The sequence below is a fragment of the Thermobia domestica genome, chromosome 5, assembly GCF_964235325.1.
Source record: "Thermobia domestica chromosome 5, izTheDome1.hap1.1, whole genome shotgun sequence".
In the NCBI taxonomy this organism is placed as follows: Eukaryota; Metazoa; Arthropoda; class Insecta; order Zygentoma; family Lepismatidae; genus Thermobia; species Thermobia domestica.
The window spans coordinates 124,716,851-124,734,997 of record NC_137458.1 but is presented as its reverse complement, the minus strand read 5'-3'; the positions used below and the strand labels follow the sequence as shown (position 1 = coordinate 124,734,997).

Here is an 18,147-nt window from a genome sequence, read left to right as displayed (position 1 = left end):
AATGGACAATGTTTCCTCGAAACTACTGACGAAAACATGATGGGAGTTGCATATGTGCAGTGTACAGTCATGGGCGGAGAAAGTATACGTGTCCTCACTACAAGCCATGAAGAAAACGATAAGACATAAAGTGGCTATCAAGAAAGAAGCGCCACGCTTCATTCGCCCATGATTGGAATTGCCCTTTGAGATCCGAATGAACCATCCTTATGAACTACTCACCACGGTAAAACACAATTAATGCTTCATGTTACACTACAAAGCGCAAGCAACTTGGCTGAATAACAAACATGAATCACCTATTCGAATTGTTGAGATTTATAAGGTTCATACAATACAGTACTCGCGCACATGTGACTAGTGGTACGTCGAGTCTCCCGTACGACTCGAACGAATTTTGCACAAGATATATCTTTCAATTTCAAGAATTTTGAAGCAAAGGTACCAAAATGAATGGGTGAAATTGAGATACATTTAATCTTTTATAATGTGATTTTTCCTCCTCATAATATTTATTACTATCTTTGAAATGGACTTTAACGTCTCGTTTCAGCCCCGAGATAATACAGAAAGTGGATGTTTTGAAAGGATATTCGTTCAGTGGTGTCGGAGACTGCAGTAGTGAGACCACTGTTCTATTGGGGACGAAGTAAAAAAGGTTAAAAAAAGTCTTTCTATCTTTTGGTACATCGTTGGACTGATATATCTAACACTAGATGGACTGTTTTATGTTGCTGTCACACAATTCCTTTTGTTCTTCGCAAAGAAAGAGGAGGACGATTTAAAAAATGTGGAACAATGGATGTAAGAGAACTATTGCTTTTCTTCGAAACGGAGGAGCGGAAATCCGATGAAAGGTAACCAGATAGTGGTACAACATGTGGAGCTGAGAGAGGACGGGTGGTCGTATGTTACACCATGGGCTTGTTTCTGATCAAAAGACAGAATAAATAAATAAATAAATAAATAAATAATAATAAAAAAAAAAAACACCTCGGAAATTCTTGGAATGTAGGAAGAAAATGGGAAACCCGAGTAATTTAGTTGGTAGATAGACTGTCTCGTCGGAACTAAATGACGCAACACATTATCTAGAAGAGAAAATAAATAATGACATGCATATGGATATGGAGATGAATTGTGTGAATGGGAGTTTTCGCGAGTTTTTCCGTTTCCACTAAGTTGTGTACTGTTTTATGGTTTGCAATTCTCATAATATGGCAGACTATAGACGAATAAGGACAGATGAATCTCATTACTTCATCCGACAATACATTATTAATCTTGTGCTCATGATTAAGAAAGAATTGGTGAAATAACTTTCACTTTCTCAGAAACTCAGAAAAAGAGAAGATTTTTAAGAGAGAGAGTCAATCAAGTTTGTCTGTTCGTCTGTTTTTTCTCCCTCTCTTTTTGTTTTGAGAATAATCCAAGGCCTCTTATTACAGCAGAAGTGAACAGTTTTCTTCCAAAGACTGCTTTCTCTTTCTATACACCTATCTTTCAATTTACTGTAAAGTAACTCTGCACTCGAGCATGAACCAACCCTAGTACACATATCTAGTAACTATTTTCTGTTATATGCGTCCATATCCACTAATGTGAATTAACAGTCACTATTATCTTTGAATATGAACTCAATCACCATTTATTCATTTTCATGTAAAGTTCTGATCAGCACTCGAAAAATAACAAAAATTAAGATTACTTTCGTTATTTTAAAGTACTTACCTATTAATTAAACTAATTGCTGATTGCATCGTGATTCGTGGTCCAGAGTCTCCGAAAGGTTGAAAGGGTTCTATGTAATATTCTTCTTCTTCTTCCTCGTTAGCATCTTCATCAGGATCTTCTCTCAGTTCATTCTGACCAATCAGGAGCTAAAAGAAATTACAAAACATCATTTGTACAAAGCACATGAACATACTGTCGTGGGTGGCATTTTATACAAGTATTTCTAACAAACTGTACTCTTTGTCTTTTATTTTTTGTCAGTTTTTTCCTTCCAAAACCCAATTTTCCTTGGGAGGACCAATGTCACTTATTTGTAATCAATTTAGCTCATTACTAGATTGATTATATCTTTTATTAGAGCTCAGAAACACTGGTTTCGTAATACGTTACATGCAAGCAAAATAATATAAATTAAAAACCTAACGCTGAACTGATCACGTGATATTTATTCTATGTACAGGTTGTTCACTGATTTATGCTTTGTAGAATATAAGCTCCGATGCATTCAGATAGTCACTATGTCCGTCTTCAGTGTTCACTGCTAAAAGTTTGTGGGATATAAAATTTATGATTTTAACTCAGCATTAAGAGAATATTGAATAAGTGCGTGACACCACTCCTTGTATTCTATACTAAAATAGTTGACCAGATTGTTTTATCATGTATCAAAATCCCAATGTGATTAGATGTTCAAAGCAGTGGTTAACTGGCTCATCATCTTTTTAATATTTACGTCATTGAATATTTTGTAGTTCACTGCTTGACTGCATGAATGAAGAAATGCAAGGAAAACCTTAATTACTTAATTTCCTCGCGAAGAGAGGCCGAAACGTACAGAGATTGTAGCCATAACATGAAAAGTCAACGTTGAAACAAACCTCTTTAAGTGGATAGCCCTGAACCAGGACCAAAGACATATAAATATCGAGATAATTATTTGAGGACATGAAGAGACAATCTTACATGTATTTTAACTAAAAGGTGATACGTATTTATTTTTATAAATTTTCGTTAGTATATTGTATGTTGAAAGATATCTTTCCACCATATTCTTTGATTCTCCTCATAGATGGGATCTCAATATTGGGGAATTAAGAACATCTGAATTGGATAGTCTTACTATTTGCAACATAGATGAAATTAGGCTATAAAATTGTTCTTCATAAATTATACTCACCATCAATTAAAGGAAATTAAACTAGAATTTAGAGAACTAATATACTATCTTAATATCAACACAATTTATTTTTAATTTTTCCGTAAAAAACAGTTTTATGTAAAGCAATTCCTTTTTTCCACTCTTCGAAGATAATGAAAACAATCCTATTGCGCACATGCAGGACTATGCTTACCATAGTGTTTTTCAAATAAAATCACGTCCACCCATCGGCGTTGTTATTCTCAGCAATTAATTATTTTTTTAGATAATATATAATCATTTCTTTTCATATTTGTAATAATAATAATAATAACTTTATTTTTAGTGCCATGAACAGCTCATTGGCAAAAATACAGCACTATGTTAAGACCATTATACAATCATTTAAAACAGACCAGAAAATTTGTGATATAGAATGAATATTATAGGTTAAGACCCTTGTCAGAAGTTTAATATATTCACATTACAAGATTAAAGCTGATTATAAAATAAGATTAAAATAGATACAGTCAATATCATAAAATACTATTAACAGAACTATGGAAATTAAAGCTTCATTTAACTATCGTTTAAATAATGAGTCAACTTTGCTTAAAATTTTGTATCCTCTATGTAAAAGATTCTGATTACCTATTGTCACATTTCCACATAAAATATTGGTTCTTTGAATAAAATGTTATAACTAAAGATACTCTGAAGATATATAATAATAATAAAATCAAGATCCTTGTCATGAAGTTAAAACAGTTTAATCTTTGGAAAAAATATAATTAAATAAAATAATTGTTCTATTGTTTCTCCCAGCATATGTTCATTTTTACTGTTATAAGACATTATGACTCTTTTCAATATTTCACGTTTTGAATTTAGTGCTACCAATGTTGACTGACTTCTTACACTATAACACGGCACTCTTATTCCTATATTTTCCAAGCAGTAATCGCTACTATATTTATTATCCAATACCATTTGAATAAAGTATTTATCCATAAAATTTCTTCTTTCTGCTAGAGATTGAAGTCCCCAAAAAGTTAACCAATATTCATACTCGTGTGAATAGTAGTCCTTTTTCATTTTATAACATAGTAGTCGTATAAAACATTTCTGTACTGCTTCGAGTTTGTTAGTAAGTATATTAGACAAACTGTTCCAAACGACTGAACCAAATTCAAGTTTGGATCTAACAAGTATCGTATATAAGTACATATAAGAACTACCATTTAAAAAATCAGGCCATTGATTAAAAAATAAAACCTATTGTTTTTCTCGTTGATTGCATTAAATCATTTATGTGATTACTAAATTTCAATTGTCTGTCATAAATAATACCAAGATCTTTAATTTGTTCTACTTTGTTTATTCTTATCCCATGAATTTTATATTTACTGACAAAGTATTGAGTTTTATTAGTAAATGCCATATATATATATATATATATATATATATATATATATATATATATATATATATATATATATATATATATATATATATATATATATATATATATATATATATATCTTGTTTTTCCAGAGTTAATTGTTCATAAATTATTCTCGCATCAATGATTTACTGCGTCTAAGTCTTTCTACAGGAGATAATTATCATACTCATTATTAACTATTCTAAAGAACTTTATGTTATCTACGTATAATAGTATTTTTGAGTACCTGACTTTTCCTGGTAGGTCATTGATGAATAGAGAAAAAAGAAGCGGACCCAGGGGAGACCCTTGAGGTATTCCTTTCCCTATTTGACCTTGACTAGATGTTACAATAATAATAATAATAATAATAATAATAATAATAATAATAATAATAATAATAATAATAATAATAATAATAATAATAATAATAATAATTATTATTATTATTATTATTATTATTATTATTATTATTATTATTATTATTATTCTATCATTGAAGGAGGTATATTTTGATATAGTAGTTTGTATCCTAAATACCGAGTGAGTATAGACTATTTATACTGTCATTGTACTTGGTTTTATTGCTATACAATTTCTTTTATGTTTAACTTTATCAGCAGCTGGTGAATTGTGTAATGCGACAGTATGTATTTGAGAATATTAGTATCTCCACATAACAATACGTGAATATTATTAGATATGTCTCTAAAAGTTCATTACACAACCAAAACCTTTAAAATCCTGGTTATGTAATTTCCTAATTAATGAGAGAAGTAACAGAAAACAAGAAAGAGATAAAAACAATATTTATAACAATGAAACCATTATATATTAAAATCAATGGCGTACACAAGGGGAGGTTCTGGGGTTTTAACATTCTCCTTCTTGAGCAAGAAATTATGGAGAAATAAACATTTACTATATTAAGATAACACTTTCATCATAGGTTTTCCGCCATTATTGGCAGGTCACCTGCCGCAACTGAGAAGTTTTTATGCACCACTGTCTCCAGCTAACCTCTTCATCTCCACGTGTTATTTTTCAGTTTTAATAGCGTCCATCAACTATAGCCTCTTTCGCTCCTTCCTCTCTTTCCTGCCATCATATACTCTCTATCAAGATATAGTTCCACAGTTCCTCGTTATAAGTCAATTTTATATATATATATATATATATATATATATATATATATATATATATATATATATATATATAGTGCGTTCCACGAATAACACTAAGGCCTGTCTCTTGAAGAAACCAAGGCAGATAGAAACATAAAACTTTTTGTAACCTTCAAGGGACATAAAGGACAATATTACGCTGATATTGAGAAGCCCCCATGAGGTACGCTCAAGGGGGTTACGGGGAGTAACTACAAAATTTTAAATAGCAACCCCCACTGTGTGGTATCTCGTTTGAAAAGTAATCATGTGTAGAGACCAATTTTGGAAACTACATGTCGCTAGTGTGTCCCTATCCAACATGGCGGCCATCCGTAAAGTGCGGTCGAAGTACGTTCCACACATAACACTAAGGCCCATCTCCTGAAGAATCTAACGCAGATAGAAACATGAAATCTTTCGTATCCTTCAAGAGATATAAAAGACAATATTATACTGATAAGGAGAATCCCCAAAGAGGGGGAGTTACGGGGGTAACTATAAAATTTTAAATAGCAACCCCCACCGTGTCGTACCTCGTTTGAAAGGTAATCACGTGTAAGAGACCAGTTCTGGAAACTGCTTGTCGCTATCGTGTCTCTATCCATCATGGCGGCCATCCATAAGAATGGTCGAAGTACTCGTAGTTACCCCTCGTAACCCGCTTAGACCCACTCATGGGGGATTTTCCTTATCAGCATAATGTTGTCTTTTATATCCCTTCAAGGTTACAAAAGGTTTCATGCTTCTATCTGCCTGGTTTCTTCAGGAGACGGGCCTTAGTGTTATGCGTGGAACGTACTTCTACCGTGCTGGACTCTTAGTTGCTAGAAGAGCAAAAGAAAAAAATGAATAAATATAGTAATCTATTCGATAACTATTGCTTTGTTGCAATAGCAATTGAGTCTAGTGGTTCTTGGGAAGGCGGCGGCCTCAAATTTATAAATGAAATCGGCCACCGTCTATCAATTAAATCAGGAGATATTCAAGCAAAATCTTTCCTGATTCAACGCATTAGCATAGCCATTCAACGTGGGAACGTGTCGGCTATTATGGGAACGTTACCCACCGGTAAAGATCTAGAAGAGGTCTTTTTTCTGTAATTGCAGAGTAGGGAGGTTTGGAGTAAAAACAAATCATTGGTGCAACAATTTATGTAACAACCGAGCAAGGAGTATGGAGAGAGAGCTCACAGTCCATAAGTTTATATGAAAAATTACGGCAGAATGCTGTACCGTACGTCAAGACACTGACATAACATGGCCTGTTGGAGCCATTGAAAGCAGATTTAGTATTACCTGCCAAACAGTATGGGAACAAAGGTGTGTATGCGAGCTGTGGTTTCTTGGAAAATATCTCTGATCATGCTGAACGGGTAGCAATTCGAGGAGTCATGTATGTTAGGAAGCTTTTTAAGGTCAGCAAAGCGAAACAAGAGGCACGTAGAACAAGTGAATAAGAAAGTAAAGAGACAGAGAAGAGTTTAAGCGTTCTTGATGTTAGTAAAATTGTAAATCATGAAACATTTTGTAAAATGTTTGCAATATTATTGTTCTCATAGTCTATGTTTCTACACATATATTATTACATTGTCTTGCATTGTTAATTTGTCTACATGCTTGTGTTGTGTTTAATTAATTATTGTTGAATGAGATAAATAAAAACAAATCTGTAAAATAGACAATTAAATGTACACAAAAAATAAGGTTATATATATATATATATATATATATATATATATATATATATATATATATATATATATATACTAGTCTTTGGCTAGCTGGGGGCTCCGCCCACATGCCCCCGTGTTTGCTCGGCCTACGACCTCGCATTTCTTATCTATCGACCTTTGCATCAACAGTGAATTTCGTGAACTTGCTGTTCATATTTCCTGAATTTGCCTATCCGGGGTCTTCGCCCCCACACGCTGTCTTTGCTCGGCCTACGGCCTTGCACCTCTTGAACCCATAATTCTATCGTTTCTTACCTTATTTCAACTATCTAAAAGATAAGATTTTATATCCCAAGGAAACGCTAATTTAAATAGCTTGGGAATTTCTTCATCCCCTTTAGACCCCTAAAACATTAAAAATACTCACTTTTGGTAATTTTTCTGTCGGTTAGTCCTGGAAGGCTACAATCCTGCCAAATTTCATTACTCTAACCCTACCGGAAGTGCCTAAACATTTTGGGATGTAGAAGACGTCCCACATAAATAACATGGGAAAGATTTTTCAGTTCCCCATAAAGCCATTCTACGGGTGGAAATGTTTATTTCTGATCATTCATTTAGGTAAAGCTAACGAAAACTTACAAGTATACCGAATTTCAAATTTTTATTCTAATTCTAAGTACCTAAAACATGAGATTAACGGTCGAAAAAAAGGCCCATTTAAATAACATAGGGAAATTTTTCATCCCCTCTTTAGATCCCCTAAAAATTAAAAATATTCACTTTTGGCAATTTTCCTGTGGGTTTGTCCCGAAAAGCTACAATCATGTCCAATTTAATCATTGTAGCCCTACAGGAAATGCTCAATAATTTGGGGGTGTAAAAGGTGTTCCATATAAATAACATGGGAAAGATATATATATGTATGATTCAATTATAATATATAGATTTTACCTCATATTATTTACACACTGTTTTAATTTTCCCACAAAGAAAAACAAATACAAAATAAAATGTGCTTGATTGGAAGAGTGCTAGAATTAAGAAATAATTTTCCATCTGTAGAATCATGTAGTTTGTAATTTTAATCAGTGTGCAAATCAGACAATATGACTTTGAGAGGTGGAAGGGACGATAGAATAAAATGATTTATGAGGACCGATAGGAGAAAACACACTATAGTGTATATACAATGGACTTGCCCTTATTTCATGCTCAAATTTTTTTCCTACAGCTTTCTTAATGTACCTTTTAAGGTATATTATTATACACCCTTTTGTATCTCCTTCCACCATATCATTGAAAAAAATTCTCAAAATTGCTATTTTATTAATTGTAAGTTTTGGATTTTGACTACTATTTTCTTTTGTCTATTTAAACATTAAAACGTAAAAGGTGATTCCACACGCGACTAGCTGAGGTGGCCACTAGCAGCGAAGGTTTCACATTTTCTTGACTTTTGTATGTACAAGAGGTGACGTTCTTAGTATTACGCCCTGCTGCTCCATGTTTTATTCAGGTACCTAGTTTACAGAGGTTGGGTGAACCCCTGAACCTCTGTGGTACAAGTGTAAACGAAGTATCCAGCAGTTACTGGAAAGTAAACTCGGGTCGTCTGGTTGTCACTTCTTCGGCTTTTGTTTAAACATTACTGTTAACTAAATCACGAATCCTTTTTCTAAATATTTTTGTTTCAGCATACAAATATCTTCCATCGCTCAAAACCACACAGTACATGCACTAAACAATAACTGAGTTTTCACTCTCTTTGGATGTGAATAGACCATTAGGAAACAGGATTGTTAATATTATGCGATAGTAACAATCGAAACGGGAGAGATTATATGTTAACTTATATTTAAAAAAAAAAAGGTTCAGATTAAATTTATTTAATTGAAATTACTATCACCGTAACTTCTTTTCTAGGCTAATCTATACGCTAGGTATAAGCAGGAGCGTCATTTCAGGTTTTGCTTGGAGGGGGCAAGACCCTTTGATGTAAGTAAAATTTCGCATTTTTCACAGATATACTACCATTTTATTGATAAGATCTATATAAATCTCAAACTCAGAGGGAGGCAATTGCCCCTACCTGCCCTCCCTAAATGACGCCTCTGGGTATAAGGTTCTTTAAGCTTAAGTTTACACATTTTGACGTTAGGAAATATAGGGTTCCTAAAATACTATATCGGCTTATGCCTTCTCTTTATAAAACTGCATATAAGATTAGGATAAAATTATATGAAATACACATTTAAAAACACATACTCAAAGTGTCTTCCATTTTGATTTGGACACTATCCAACGGGAAAATTATTTATATTTTGCTCTTATATAAACCGTACAAAATGTTCTTCCAATAACATAATGTTCTATCAAAATCAAAATTCTGTCTCGTTTAGTCTACAAAGAATTACCACGGATGGTTAAACTGAAGATTTCACTCGTTTGTTACTGAACAAATTTATATATGATCAAATATCTATCAATAAGGAAGCTAAAATGGACGGATCACGCACATGTAAAACATAGGGAAGTTACAATGGTTGTGTACTTAGCGCCTATCTATAAAACTATAGGGATAAATAGAATTGTAATTTTAGTTTGGTAAATTTTGGAAAGAGAAATCTTTGAGAATAAACGAATCACGATCATGAGGTACAGACACGTATCTGCAGGATAAGAAAGGAGAATCGTACATCTGTTACATCTACGTACAAGAGGTAAGTAATGATTGAGGTCAGTCTAATAGAACATTTCTTCATTATTTTGATTTGTCGTTTCTTGCAAAATATCTTAAAACTGGCTTATTTCCCAAAAGGGAAAGTAATCTTTATTACATATCATTTGTTTTTAAACAATTATATTCAACATTTTATTCAAATCATTGAAAAAATTTTGTTTAGGATTTCTAAATATTCAATACAACAAAATTAAGTTGTTCAGTTCAAAACAACTTATCTACTGTGTCATAATATGTAATCCTTATAAAGCGTGACTCACAAGCACAAATGGAGAGTACCCACATTGATATGAATAACACAATCTGAATCCCATAGCCAACCTCGAAAGGCATTTCACATCTGCCTAAAAGACTAAACAAGATTATTGTCTAGATAATTCGATCAATGTCTGGTGTATTGAAAGGATTTTTCTTGCCTACAAATTTCATACCAATTTCATACAAACCTTTTTTAAAACACTTTCAATCTGTTGGAAAGAGTGATGCATGTTCCTGAACTTTGTAACTTCAGTTTGTGGCACAAAAAGATAGAAGACCCCTTCTTTGTCACGCGCTCTTCCTTTAGACTGCATGTATGATCTGTAAGTTTTTGGCAGATCGAACTTGCATACCAAGTTGCATCGTGGAATGTCAATACCTTCCTCTATTACATCCGATGCCACAATTACATTTGCATGATTTTCCCTAAACCTGAAATCAAAAGATTTACATGCATACATATTAATCCTGTGTAAACGAAATAAAAAATAAATAAATAAAAATCTTAAAATTTGAATCCTGAATATTGTAACTAAATCTCTAGACTGCAATACTCGCCAATAAGTTTAATGTGAAATATGGCTGGCCCCACTCAAACACTGGTCTTAAATTTCTTCATTGCTCCTGGTCTTTTCCCCGAATGATTTGTAAAAATTATCTGATTTAACAATATTATCTACTTATTTTATTTCTTATATTTTCGGTTCATGTGCAGTTTGTTCGTTTGTTTGTTGAAGTTTCGCGCCCCTTTTCAGCACAGAGTCTATGCGAGATGTGAAACTACAGTTTAAGGAGGTATCTGCACCCCGATAATGCGTTTAAACGTCAAGGTTCTTTCATAGGGAATCTAACCCAAGACTGCGGACATCAAAAGTACAAGTGCCAGCAACTATACCAGCGGGAGAGGAAGGCTTATTTATTTATTTCTCCGCCTTAGGAACTTCGGGTTCATGGCTTTGTCAGGAGGTACAATATGTTTACAAAAATCACTTTACAGATACTAGACATTTCAGGGACGTGCGGCGACTCAACAAATTACTCAAGCAGCAGTGTAATGAAGTTCTTTTTCCTCCCTTTTCACTATTTATACTTCACTATATACAAAGTATATGACACACTATATCGGTATATGATACAGAAACGACATTAGGGAAGGTAGAGGAGGCAATTGTTCTTCCTCCTGAGCCTCAGAGTCATCTGCTTTTTAAATAAATTGTATACTAATATACTAATCAAAAACGCGAAACTCCTATCTCAGTGGACATCTTGTTCTCCCTGGCCAAATCTGCAATAACGCAACTTAAAACAGGATAACAGACTATTACTAATTTTTAAAAAATACATTGGAACCAATATTTTAACAAAGTATTACCAAAGACTTCCGTTTTGTTTTCCCTGGAACTGAACATTGGAAACAGTTACTTCTTGTAAACGGTTTCTAAGAAATTTCATAACATTTTGTGTTTCCATTATCCTTCTCCTGAAGTAAGCAATATCTAAATAAAAATTCGTAGGACACTAAACAAGACACCAGTTGGGGAAAATAAACTGTGAAAAGTTGGACAAAGAAAGTAAAACTGAAAGTTTTCTAAATTTGATAAGTGTCCCTATAACAGAAAAAGTATCACGTTCCAATGTTGACTGTTGTTCGAACATGGTATAACCTGACCAGCGAACGAGTGCGGGCGGCAGGTTTTGGAACTAAAATGCAAGCAGCAGTGTTTCTAACCGGATTACTTGTAATCAATCTATCACAGTTCTTTTTGTCCTGTTCGTAATAAACCACTTCACGCATATGCTCAAATGAGGGGCAGATCCAGGGGGTGGAGCGATTGCCCCCCCAAAATAGGATTTTTTTTATTTTAAAAATAAACCCAAAGAATTTTCACCTTTGTATTATAAATGTAAAATAAAACCTAAAATAGGTAGGCCTTACTTTGTTTTTCTTTTACGTTGCAGTCAAATAAAGCAATAAATTGCAAAAAATTACTTACATTGGTGTTCTTGCTCAAAAAAATATCTACTTTCGAAATCGCAGGTGGCCATTTATGTTCTAGCAATTGCAGACAATAGCTACTTACCCTTTTCTAAAATTGTTTTTACTTCTTCTTTTACTTTTTTTTTTTTTTTTTTTGCAATACACTCTTACCTTGATTTGACTTCGAACGACCATCCCCCGCCCCCCAAGACAAACAGTTTCAAAAGTTATTGAAGTTATTTGCAGAGCATCTTAAGTAACAAGCAGAAAAAAAAAGAAGACTATAACAAAAGTACACTTTCCATATTAACTTGCGAACAAACTAGCGAGCACCGTTTTACAGGCTGCTCCTGTTTTATAATGAAATCGAATAAAACGTAATCAATTTTTATACAATCTGCTTAATACACAGTAGAAGTTCACTGATTTGTCAATTGCGCTATGTTGTTCTTAAATTGGTAATTTCCATTCATATATCACTATTCACAATTCATCTGCATTACTGCAGGAATGGTTCACTACAACCACATAACTTACGGCGTTCTTTATTAAGCGGAAAGGGGTTAGGCTATGCATAACATCCAAACTGCAACTTTTAGAAACCGTTGGATACACTGCAGAGTGAAACTCTCCGCTTCCCTGCCCCACCGCGTTTGTCAAGAAACTGATGTAAATACAACAGCAGCGCCATCCTCCCAAAACCGCACTGCTATCCTGGTCAGGTAATAAGAAAGATTAGGCGAAGCTCACTTTTCTCATAAACGGTACTGACAAATAGTGACAAGTAATTCCATCTTGTTGGGCAAACATGTGATGTCGCCGACCTAGAAATTTTGCGCGTTTTGCTGATTTGCAAAAAAAAAAAAAAAAAAAAAAAAAAAAAAAAAAAAAAAGTTGTACTTCTTTGGGATAGTGCTTGACTAAGAATGAGTGACTACACCATACTAGCATCACTCTTGTATGTTACTGTATCCTTTAAGGTACACCTAGCACGCACCCGGAAATTTTTCTGCGACGGCTCCAAATTTTGAGGCACTCTAATACCAAAAGAACCCATAATATTCTGCAGTCGACGAGATGGATAAGTAATTTTAAGTGTTGATATCTATGTTTCAGAAAAAAAATATAAATACACATGAACTGCAAGATCAACTCTTTAATGTTACATCAATCATTTCCCTGTTAAACAATTATAGTTTTATTAAAGAAGTGTACAAATGTATGTCGAGTTCGGATATATATATATATATATATATATATATATATATATATATATATATATATATATATATTATATATATATATATATATATATATATACTAGCAGCGTTCACCCCGCTTCGCTGCGGTCACCCCGGAACGCAATAAACTTTGTTACTTAGATAATTTTTACTTTTTCGCTTTCAAGTGATATGATAAAAACCATAGAAGATTGCAGTAAATGTTAACATTATATCGCCTGTCATTTATGTTAACCCGCCCCGCTTCGCTGCGGTCACCCCGGAACGCAATAAACTTTGTTACTTAGATAATTTTTACTTTTTCGCTTTCAAGTGATATGATAAAAACCATAGTAGATTGCAGTAAATGTTAACATTATATCGCCTGTCATTTATGTTAACCCGCCGAGTGACACGGTCATGCGGGTTGCATATAAATACGTTTATTTTTACCTATGATGAACTAACAAAGGATTTGTACGTTATGGACACTTGAATGGTCAATTATCTCAAGACACTGGTAATTAAAAATTAAAGTGATATGATAAAAACCATCTAGGGTCCAAATCATAATAACCCCCCAAAAATGAAAGAAATTGGTTCAGCCGTATTAGCGTGATGAGTTCACAAAGGATTTGTGCGTTCTCTTTTATATATATATATATATATATATATATATATATATATATATATATATATATAAAGGGAAGGAGTATCGACCCGATGGACTTCACGCATGTGTGCGCCCTTGAGGTACAGTATATATTAGCAACACCAACTGTTAATCTTAAACTTTTATTATTGAAATAATGGTATAAATCTACGTCATATATGTTTTAAAAAAATGATGAATATGTCATTGAAATTTTCAAGTTTTTTCAAATTTTGGGCAATTGATTTTTTCGTATTTTCTGTATTTTCCTTCATTCTTTGTCTCTATCTAATCATCCACATGTTTAAAGTCTTTATATATATGTAATATACAAAACAGAGAGAGAGAGAGAGAGAGAGAGAGAGAGAGAGAGAGGAAAAACAGTACTGCCAAAGCATACACAACAAGGCAGTGGTAGCCCATTCATTCGAAAAGGATGCTTGGTTACAGACTTGTCCTCAAGGAGAGCGGATTGTTCAAGCTTGTCTGCGCCCTGCTTTGGAGGCTTCTTTTATTGGTTAAAAGCTATGTTGAAGTGGGTTGTCATGGCAACGTTTGCGCTGAGATATGTACACTCATGTCCAAAATGATTGTCGCATATCTATAACTGTCTTCTTGTAAGAATATAATTTGATAATGATGTTGCAGGGTACTTTTAATACTGATACTATGTGTATAATCGGGAAATGTATATTTGTGGTAAATTTCATAGGAAAGAATTCTAAATACGAAAATTAGAATGAGTAAAACAAAATATTGCTAAATGGACAAGAAAGTTTTATTTTCGTTTTATTGTTCTTATTTACTGCTCTTCTGACATGAAATTTGGCACATACATGTTTTTGCTGATTATACACATACTAACATTACAAGATATACCGGGAGAATTCGTTATCAAATTCTATTCCCACAACAACATATTTATAGACATGCGACAATAATTTTGGACATGAGTGTACATTCGAGCCGAATGTGAGGTACAAGCGGGTTAGAAATACTTGATAATTTCATTATTAAATACGCCAAAAAATTTACACATGAGTTTATAGTCGTGATTTTTATAAACGTAAAAGTAAGAAATGATATTTTCAAGACAATGTTATTTAATTTCTTTTCATCAAGCAGTGCCCAGGCACTGCTTGGTTGGCTTTGGTGGCCTACACGTCACTGTACATTTAGACAAATTCAAACAAACACATAATATAACAATAGTACTAAAATAGAGACATAATTTTTAAATATTAATTGCGTTTGTAATATATATTTTTGCATACACAAAACAAATCTAACTGTGATCTCATAGGGAAAGATCTGACTGAAGATATTCTTCTATGCTATAGAATGGTTGTAACAATAATTTAAGATGTCTCTTAACTGCAAATTTGGCATTTTTTTTTTATCTGGCAATTTATTATGTATTTTTATTCCTATGTGATGTAACGAATTTCGAGCTTTTGGCAATCGGAAATTTTGTACATGAAAAATGCTTGATGGTTCCAGTGTTGTATTGGTGAAGATTTTAATTTAATGGAAAATTTAATTTATTCAAACGAATGATGATGCGAAACTAAATATACACGCTAATGGTAATATTCCTAGTTTTTGGTACAGTGTCTACTAGGTGTATGGAAGGGAACTGGTAGCATTATTCTGAGCATCATTTTCTACATTGTTGATACTTTTGTCGCAAGACAGGTGTTATCTCAGAAAACGATTCCGTTGACAGGATTAAACCGAAGTAAATGGTTTTTATTATTTCCAAAGTTAGAATTTTACTGAGCTTCTGTTTGAGATAAACTCTCGTGGTTAGTTTCCTCAACAAATCACTGGCATGTTCAGCTAGATAAACTTAGAATCCATTCTTAATCCTCTCCCCCCAAAAGTTATAAGCATCAGATACATCAGTGCTATTCAACCTGGGGTACGCGAAACTGTTTCTTGGGGTACGTAATCCTAAAATAAGCACATTTCCAATATTTATTAGTGATCATGGTTGGCAAACTTTTTTCTTTCCACTGGACGAGTTTCGAGATGACATCACGCGCGTCTAATATTTCAAAGTAATCGGTTAACATTTATTGCACATAGTCTCAGAAATCCAGAATTAGCTCTGATTCTCGCACTCTCAAAGATCCGATCAAGAATCGAGGAGTTCGCGTCCCGGAAAGAAGCTCAGTCGTCTCATTAACAGGTTAGTTCTAAAGTTATTTTTAGTTTTTGAATTTTTAACGTTGTCCTCAGTGTACGATTTACCAGGGAGGGTGAGTGGAAAATCCCCCTCAGTAGAACTAGATGCCTTCCATATGTTTTGAAATTTTCCATGTTAAATTTTTTCGGATGTGCACCTTATCCCTCTGTAAATAATCTCTTGACTGGCACACTGATTGTCTTTTTATTGGGTCTCTATTCCTCCCTTTTTTAATCAACAGAACATGTGTATTAAGTTTAATGGGTTAATTTCGATTTAATCTCTTTTAAACAACTTCAGGGGTATACAATTGGATAGCGAACTGTGTCTAGGGGCACGCGAGAAAAAAAGATTGAATAGCACTGAGATACATAAATAAATTTCCCAGTTCGATGTGTAATTCGAGGGTTTTGTTTTCTCTCATTAAAATTTATTATTGTTGTTTCTGCTACATTTCGGTTGAGTTGGTACACTTTTACCCATTCTGTAAGTTTAGATGTTATGTAAGAGGAAGATTTATTTGAGATTTCAACCAAAATGCTTGTGTCATCAACAAAAAAGACGCTTTTGTTGGGAGGGGGCACGGTGGCTTAGTGGTAGAGCGTTCACCTCCGGTGCTTGGGGTCCCTGGTTCGATCCCAGCTCGCGCCGTGTGGACTTTGTGGTGGACAAACATCGTGCTCGTGGGTTTTCTCGGGGTTCTCCCGTTTCCTCCCACTTTCTTCATTCCACCATTTCATTCATTTCTCATCTTCACCGTCTCAATTTAGCCTAACCGGCATAACCGTGGGACGTAAAACTTAAAGATTTCATTTTTAAAGATTTTTGCTTTTGTTGGGAACTATATAAACAGGAAGATAATTAATGTACAGCCTTGTCCAAAAGTACTTACCACCCCCTCAATTCATAAAAATTGAACTTCTTTTAACTGTTACCAAACTGTTTTATGTATTTGCAGGTAATGTCACGTAAAGCTAAGCAAAGCAAAGCATGGCATCATAAACATTTAAAAACAAATTGCGACACGTGTACAGAAGAAAACGTGCATTTTCTTTATAACTGTTTAGTATATTATGGAAGTGCTTAACAGTGGAACTAGTAATGGCTTACTTTACAGAATAATATTTTTTCTACAAAAATGTCAAAAACGTGCGAATTAGCTAAACGCACGACAATACAATTATTGTTTGAGGACGAAAAGAAATTAAATAAAACTGAAATAGCAAAAATAATGATCTGTCTTCATAGTACATAGAACTAGAACCATAAATCGTTTCAAAACGACTGAAAATCATGAAAACTTACAAAGAAGTGGAAAAATACGCATCACAAGTGCGAGAGAAGGCACAGGCAGTTGATACGCACTTCTTAAGAAATCGACAAAAAAAAAAAAAAAAAAAAGTCTGAGCTGACTCCTCACTTATTCGAAAGATCTGAGAGAAAAGATTTGGCAGAACACTAAGGAGAAGGCCTCAACATACTGGGCTCAACGGCTGTAAAGCGGGGAAGAAACCATGGTTGCCAAACAAGAATAAAAAGCTGCGCCTGCAGTGGTGTAGGAAACACCGAAATTTCACTAAGGAGGATTAGTTGCATATCGTGTGTTGGACGAGACTCATTTCGAGGTATATTCTTTAGAATCTCTAATGAATTCTTGACTTATTTTAAACATAACATAATAAAATAGGAACAAGTTAACTTATTGTTAATCGTCTTTTCTTTCTTTAATGATTTACGTTATAATTTCAGATGTTTGGTACTGTGGCTACTACCTACGTCAGACGCAGAACAGGTGAAGAATACAAGCCAGAATATGTGGGTTCCACCATTAAATATGGAGGAGGAAGTATAATGGTGTGGTGCTACATGTCGGCACATGTAATTGGAAAAATCGTGGTGTGTGAGAATCGAATGGATTCCAAAAAGTACATCCAGGTACTGAAATTCGCGCTGG

The 18,147-nt window shown here is 33.8% G+C and overlaps 1 protein-coding gene across 2 annotated transcripts in view; it reads right to left on the bottom strand.

Annotated features, from left to right (window-relative positions):
- LOC145686106 (endoribonuclease Dicer-like) overlaps positions 1-18,147 on the bottom strand; it is a 274,935-nt gene that overhangs the window by 64,488 nt on the left and 192,300 nt on the right. For both annotated transcript variants that reach the window (XM_081759056.1, XM_081759057.1), the window contains exons 11-12: positions 10,344-10,587; positions 1,732-1,880 (exon numbers count right to left, since the gene is read on the bottom strand). In XM_081759056.1, the coding sequence (XP_081615182.1) occupies positions 1,732-1,880; positions 10,344-10,587 (393 nt within the window). The remainder of the gene's footprint in view (positions 1-1,731; positions 1,881-10,343; positions 10,588-18,147) is intronic.